The 7,497-nt window shown below is 36.1% G+C and overlaps 1 protein-coding gene across 1 annotated transcript in view; it reads left to right on the top strand.

The window, feature by feature from the left end:
• Window positions 1–7,467, top strand: part of musk (muscle, skeletal, receptor tyrosine kinase) — a 31,282-nt gene extending 23,815 nt beyond the window's left edge. Inside the window, exons 16-17 of the mRNA XM_005729198.1 lie at window positions 488–636; window positions 4,146–7,467. Coding sequence (XP_005729255.1) covers window positions 488–636; window positions 4,146–4,852 — 856 coding nt within the window. The 3' untranslated portion in view covers window positions 4,853–7,467. The remainder of the gene's footprint in view (window positions 1–487; window positions 637–4,145) is intronic.
• The last annotated feature ends 30 nt before the right edge of the window (window positions 7,468–7,497 follow it).

Genomic DNA, 7,497 nt, shown 5'->3' with positions numbered 1-7,497 from the left:
CACACACACACACACACACACACACACACACACACACACACACACACACACACGTGAAAGATAGTTACTTAAATAGACCTGAGGAAAAAAATAACTTCTTCTCTGACATCAGCACTTCAGTCTGTTTTTTGTGTGACTCTACAGTATGTGTGTGATATCATTGTTTTTATCAAGATTATTGTCCCAGCTATATCTACTTTAGGAAACATCATTTTGCGCCTGAGCCAACAGAGGAAGTATTTCTCTGTAGACCTATTAGCATAAATATGTGTTCATATATGTGTTTCATTCATATTTCTAACGCTTAAATAGCTGTGTTGTTTACTTAGACACTTTTGGGTAAAGCTAAAATACACATTTGAAACATATGGTAACAAAAGTCTGGTTTATGCATTAGTGACAAAAACATTAACAATACAATACAAATACTGATAATATAATATTTTCGTGCTCAGTTCAAGAATATCTTTGTTTGTGTCTGTTTCAGAGCTCCAGGCCTGCTACCCATGGAGTCTTTCACAATGGTTGCTGTGAAGATGTTGAAGGAGGAAGCTTCAGCTGACATGCAGAATGACTTCCAGAGAGAGGCAGCACTCATGGCCGCATTTGACCATCCAAACATAGTTCGACTCTTAGGTTAGTGTGTGCTTGTGTGCAAACGAGAGAGAAAAAGTGTGCAACGAAAAATCTGATTTCCAAAGAGACAACGGTCACAGATGGAGCTTACATTGAATAATTGCCGAATCCCTGAGTTTACTTCAGGGAGAAGTAAAGTAAAGTGGAAAAACAGAAACATGGAAATGGAGGAAGAAGAAAAAAACTCAAACAAGATTGAAAAGACAGAATTGGACATGTAAAAACTGATAGAAATCAACATTTATTATTTGGTTTCAGAGTTTTATGGCCTGAAAGTGCATTTAGGTATCTAAAATAAATCTGTTATTTAAAAGAAGCCAGACCAAACAAAGAGCTTTTGAAAAGAATGCTTTTCAACTCATAGAAGAGTCTTTTGGGTCATTTAAAATAATATTTCTATTCAGTTGTTAGCTTTCACCTGCTTATGTTAAGCAACAATTTAACAATAAACTTTCTAAAAACTGTAGAGCTTTCATTAAGACGAACTAAATAATAAAATAAAAAAGAAAGGATTGCCTCTTAGTATTTCCCTGAGTCTGATTTTCCAAACAGCAATTTTTCTGAAAGAATTCACTCTCTTCAGATGCTTTTTTTTGTTTGTTTCCCGCTGTGGACCTATCAAAGTCCAAGAATAATCCACATAGTGCTGTTTGCCAGTAAACAAGTGCTGACTGACAACTAATGTGCCTTTGTTGGCCAATATAAAACAAATGTGCTCTATTAAAATTCCGTATCTTCACTAATGCAGCTTATCTAATCTAATACAAACAGCTCACATCCAAATATATTTCCAGGAAGACATTTGGAGACACAGCATAGTTGGTGCGGTCAGCGAGTAAACAGAGCTGTTGATCACTGGCTGTGCTCAAAGAAGTTTTCTTTTGCAGCTCCAGTCGTTGTGCAATATATTTCTTCAAAATTAGCATTCAGTCACTCCCTCACTCACTATTTTTTGTTATTTTCTGAGTGGCATTCATTTTAGATGACTCATCTGGAGAGTGACACACTAACAGCAAAGACTCTGGTGTGCATGAAACTGGAGTTGATTAGATTATTTCCTTAACCTTTAATTACCCTCTAGACTAATAATACAGCCGTAAATCATGTGCAGGAATATATGCATCATCCAAAACACGAATGCGTCAGAATTAGATATACCATAAGTCTACATGTGTCTTGTGCCGTGTGTGGCCTCTGTCTTCTATATATTTAGCAATGAGTGAAACATTTTAATCCAGCTACCGTCCTTTAGCAAAGGTCACTGGCACTAAATTACAACTTGTTTCCCCCACCCTGTACACAGAAGCATATACACCCAGCCACCTTCACACACAAACACACACACACGATAATTGTTCTCTGGTGAGCTGTTCTATCTAGTGACCCACAGGATATGAATTAAGTGAACATGACCTCCAACCTCCTCCTCACCCCTAAAGTTCATTGGAAGTATGTTGCAATCGCAAAAAAAGTGAACTACAACTAAATACAAATACTTTAGCTTCTGGCTTCAGTTGTTCAGAAAGTTTAATATAGATCAGAATAATTTGGATTTGGATTAAGAAATCTCACATTTCACGATCCAGGATCAGGTATTCAGTCCCACTTTTCTGCCTGTACAATTATCCTAACAAATGAGTGAATACTTTAATTTTTTTTTATTTGTATAAATAAAAAAAGTTCATCACTCAATTAAAGAAAAAAGATTCAGATTTCTTCATTTAACAATTTTTTTCTTTATCTTTACCAGATGAAAATGTCTTCAGTGCACTTTCATCTGCTAAGGAAGAGAAACTGTGCTTGGGATTGTCTCAGTTCATGGTATCATTATAATTAGAACGATGTGATTAATGGATGTTTCATAAATGATGCTACATAAAATAAAACTGGATCCAAGTTTTCTCAATCCTAAATTCCTGAAATAACTGTGTGCTCAAAATAACAGAGAAATAATAATAGTAATGATAAAAGAGTGGATTACATAAGGTTGTCTCATTCCACAATTTTGAAAATTTTGAATCTATTTCAACCTTTTTGATCCAATCAGATTTTAAAAAAGATTACATCTGACCAACTGTGCGCTGAAGTACAGTGTTCCAACTCTGTGTTCCAGCACTGAGCTGCACCTATATGAGCGCTCCCTTACTTGCAGTGGACATCCCTGGAGGGCAGTGCCAAATGCAGTCCAAGGGCTGACTGTGCAGTGATTTTCCGTCTAGCTAAATAAGGCCCTTCATTGATTTCCCCAGAATTCAGCATGACACATTTCATAATTTGTGTGGCTTTGGAACCTCAACAAGGAGGGGAAATAAATGTTACTGGGTTTGAACAAAGTTTAAACTGATTTAAAATGACCAATGGGCCATTGAGCTTCCAGTTTCTTTCATTGAAAAACAGAAGCAATAGTAAATGCAGTCAATCAAAATTATAACTGTGGCCAATAATAAGTTGGTACATTTCAATGCACTAACTGCATAAATTACACTATTCATGCACTAAAGTGAGAAGAAAAGAAGAGTGAACTGAAGGCACTGTTTGAAAGTGGTGTATTTCTGTTCATCTAGCAATATATTTTTTAACTTGTGCTCAAAAGAACTGAAACTTTTTTGTGAACCATACGGATGGCAGACCGGGGGGCTAGTCTTGGCAGTGTGTGCTCACAAGCTGCAACAAGTACTCACAGGAATGGAAGAACAAACAAGCAGACAGACACTCTTTTATAGAGTTGTAGTAAATAAGGAGGAAATAAAGTAGGATGAATTTTGTCACTTTTGTCAAGATCCTGTTTCACCAAAGACCTCATTCATATGCTTGATTTTTGTTTTGTTTTTTAAAGTTGACATCTCACTCCTGCAGTTTAAGTTTTTATCCAATAAGTATGGAAGTTCTGTCAAATAAAGGTTGCGTTCTCACTATATTCAGTATAAATTGGCATTTAACAAATAAATCCATGTCGTTTTAAAGATACTGTAGCACTGTTTGTGCTGTCCTCATCAAACATCCAAGGCCTGTGGAAGCCCTTACTGTTAAAAATGTAAACACAACATTTCAAATAACTTGTATTAATCACAAGTGATATTTATAACATGAGCAGCCTCAGTCATTACATTCTCAATTTAATAATCTGCCTTCGTTTGCCATCATTTCCCCAAACCCAGCTCAGGAAAAAAAGTCCAAAAAAAGTAGAAACTTAATTTGCCAAAAATAAATATATCATATTTATATCAAAGATCCACTAAAGTAGATGTAAGAACTTATGCCCATGCCCATCTGTGTTTATGTCTGGGTAATAGTTTTTTTTGTTTTGTTTTTTTGGCATTTTAAGGTAAATGAACTCATTATGTGATACTGTAGAAGAAAAACTGTTAATTTATTGTTTTCAGTGATGGGACTGATGTGTTTATGGTAAATATTTGTGTTTCTTCTTTAAAAACATCTGTGGTGGGAAAATAAAAGCGCTAATCTATATAATAGGCCATCAAATAGTTTCCTGTGTGCTCTCTCCTCAGGTGTGTGTGCAGTGGGTAAACCAATGTGTCTGATGTTTGAGTATATGGCCCATGGTGACCTCAACGAGTTCCTGCGTCGCAGATCTCCAACCCAGTCAGTGCGCACCCTCAGTCATGCTAGCTTGTCGGGTCGCAGTTTCTCCTCTGAGCTGGAGGCTGGGCTTCTCTCTTGTACAGAGCAGTTATTGATTTCCAAGCAGATTGCTGCAGGAATGGCATACCTGTCTGAGCGCAAGTTTGTCCATCGTGACCTGGCGACACGGAACTGCCTGGTTGGAGAGGAAATGGTGGTAAAGATTGCAGACTTTGGCCTCTCCAGAAACATCTACTCAGCTGATTACTACAAAGCCAATGAAAATGATGCCATCCCCATTCGCTGGATGCCTCCAGAGTCTATATTCTACAATCGCTATACTACAGAGTCAGATGTCTGGGCCTATGGTGTGGTGTTATGGGAGATCTTCTCCCATGGGATGCAGCCATATTATGGTATGGGTCATGAGGAGGTTATTTACTATGTGAGGGATGGTCACATCCTTTCCTGTCCTGAGAACTGTCCTTTGGAGCTCTATAATCTGATGAGGCTCTGTTGGAGTACACACCCATCAGACAGGCCCAGCTTCAGTAGCATACATCGGATACTAGAACGTATGCATCAAAACAGACTAAGCATGAATGCTCACACTGAAGCTGATGCTGACTGTTAACTGGTTTTCCCTGTACAAAAGGCATTGATTTGCTGTTTTAATGATTTAATGAATACTTACATTGGGCCCAAGCACTCAGTGCTGGGGAAAAATTATGTGTCTCCTTCATGATTTCTTATTTTATTTTATTTACTTTATTTAATTTCATTTTTGCATATTTGTTATACTTACATATTTCACTTGATCAACCACATTTTAATTTTAAATAGAAATAGCCAAAGCATGCAGTTTTTAAATGATGCTTTAATTTATTAAGCAGAAAATGCTATACAAACCTGCATGGCCCTATGTAAAAAAGTAATTGCCCCCTAAACCTAATAACTGGTTGCACCACCTTTGGCTGCAAGAACTTGTACGACACTGTGGAGGAATTTGTTGCCCACTTTTCTTTGCAGAACTTAATTTATTGGAAGGTTTTCTAGTATGAGCAGTCTAAGGCAATCCTATACCACTCCAAAACCTTCGTTCTATGTGCTCTCAGTGGGCTGGCCACTCTTATTAAGTGTCAGGACAAGTTTTCTTTATTTGTGGATAATGGCTTTAACTGTGATTTGCTGGAGTCCCATAGCCTTAGAAATCCCTTTTTAACTCTTTCCACTCTTTTCAGTGAATTTGTTCACATTTATTCTTGGGTTTCTTGAGATCAAGGTATGAATTATTTCATTTTAAGGACTTATAGCCTATTTCATTTAGTCAAACAGGTTCTAGTTAAGTTTTTTTGTTTCTTTTTTATTTAACATGTCTGGTGTGATCCAGCCAGACCACAACATAAAGGTGACCCATCCTAATCAGACTTCAAGCAGCCACATCACACAGTTGGTACAATTTTACAATGATTTTTAAATGTTTTTAATAATATGTTATTTCTTTAGGATGGAACACTAATAAGGAGCTGAGTGTAACTTCATGGTGGCCTTTATACCAAAACAACAAACAAAAAGAAACGATCTGAAATATTTATCAAACTTACCTAAGCAAAAAAAATAAATAACCAAATTGCAATAACTGACCTCCGTACATAAGATAAGGAGAGAAAACTAAAATAAAAAGGCAGTCCACAGCAGCACTGTACTTTGCATGCTCAGCTGGTTAAGTAATTGCAGTCATTTTCTTTTTGCTGCTTGTCTGTTCAGGAGACTGAACATGGCCATATTGTAGTCATTTGTATGTTGCTACTTCAGAATTCAGGATTTCAGTTTCTGACTGTTTACCGGGAGCTGTCCATCTGACAGGTTCACTTTAATTTTGAAAAATGTTAAACCTGAATCAGTTAACTCACCCCAGACCCTAAGTCTCTGAAATACTTGGAAACTAGCCATACAGATATACCATGGTCATTTTTTAGCAGTAGTTGCTCTTGTATCTCATTCATCTGGTTTTTTCTTTTTCTCATTGAGAGTTTTTTTTTGTAAACGTTGATGAAAATTTAGCAAATGCTCTGAATAGGCTCAGTGTCGTAGAAAGGGATTGATGAAATATTTATTATAAGATTGTACACAACATTTCTCTTCAAGTCAGCTTGCTTATTCCACAGTGGCACACAGTCACTTTAAATCACTGATGATTGTTTTGTAGACAAGTTGGTATTCCACTACGGGGCATTCTGTTTTTATTTGTGTTTCTTTGGTTTTAGTTTTGTTTTATAGATGTGTTTTAGCTTGTTGTTGATATTTCTTGAACATATGAACAAATTACAGTAGGCATAAGTTCATTAATTCTCCTCACTTTCATTTACATTTCTCATACAGTTCCTTACTGAAGCACTAAAACTCACATATTATGAATAGAATTATTAATGGGACTCGTTCTACTGACTTAAATAGACTCTTGTAAGTGACAAACTGCCCACATGTCTTTGCATCCTCATTTTGAAAATATAAATCTAGAATGGAAGCTTATTAGGTCAGCTAGGTTAGAGATCATACTTAGTGCTTGTGCTCTTTAACCTTTTTTCTTTGGTAAAAATTCCATTTTGGTTACATTAATAGAATAAAAAAAGCTAAGATATTCATATCTAAAAAAACATGTTGATTTTGTCTAAGAATGGCTGACTTAACTGTCTTTTAAAATTTGCCATGTTGTTACATTTTTGCTGTATTTGTTGCATTATATCAGTAATGTTTTGGGCTTTTTCCCTTTTGTTTGTCATACATAATTCACATTAAGTATATTTCTTTGTATTGCTTGCAAATAAACAGAATTATTGAACAGTTTGTACGTCAGAACTAAATGTGACTTCTTTTTTTTTTTTAAGAGTACAATGGATCTTTTTTCACAAGGTCTGCATGCATCTGAATTCAGGCAGTTAGAAAGGGATATTTACACTTGCCATCATACTTAACCCAAAACACCTCTCTAAAGAAGAAAACCCAAAAATGTCCACAATCACTTTCAAAGGTGTGTTGCTCTGGTTCAGGAGCTCCTACTGACATTATCACTGGTAGAGTTTTCTCTCTCTGAGCCCAAACTATATCTTATTTTATTTCATTGCATGTCTCTCTTTATACAAGGCCCTTAGTATCTTATTATGTCTCAGTGCAAGAGGATGCATTAGAGAAATAGTGCTACACAAAGCATTTTTACCATGAATTTCTATGTGACTGCAATAAGCCCTGTTTATTTGCAATTGTACAACTTCTTCAAAA

The sequence above is a fragment of the Pundamilia nyererei genome, unplaced genomic scaffold (genome assembly GCF_000239375.1).
Source record: "Pundamilia nyererei isolate P.nyererei 1_Seehausen unplaced genomic scaffold, PunNye1.0 scaffold00032, whole genome shotgun sequence".
Taxonomy (NCBI): domain Eukaryota; kingdom Metazoa; phylum Chordata; class Actinopteri; order Cichliformes; family Cichlidae; genus Pundamilia; species Pundamilia nyererei.
The sequence above is the reverse complement of the archived record's forward strand: the minus strand, read 5'-3'. Positions and strand labels throughout refer to the sequence as shown.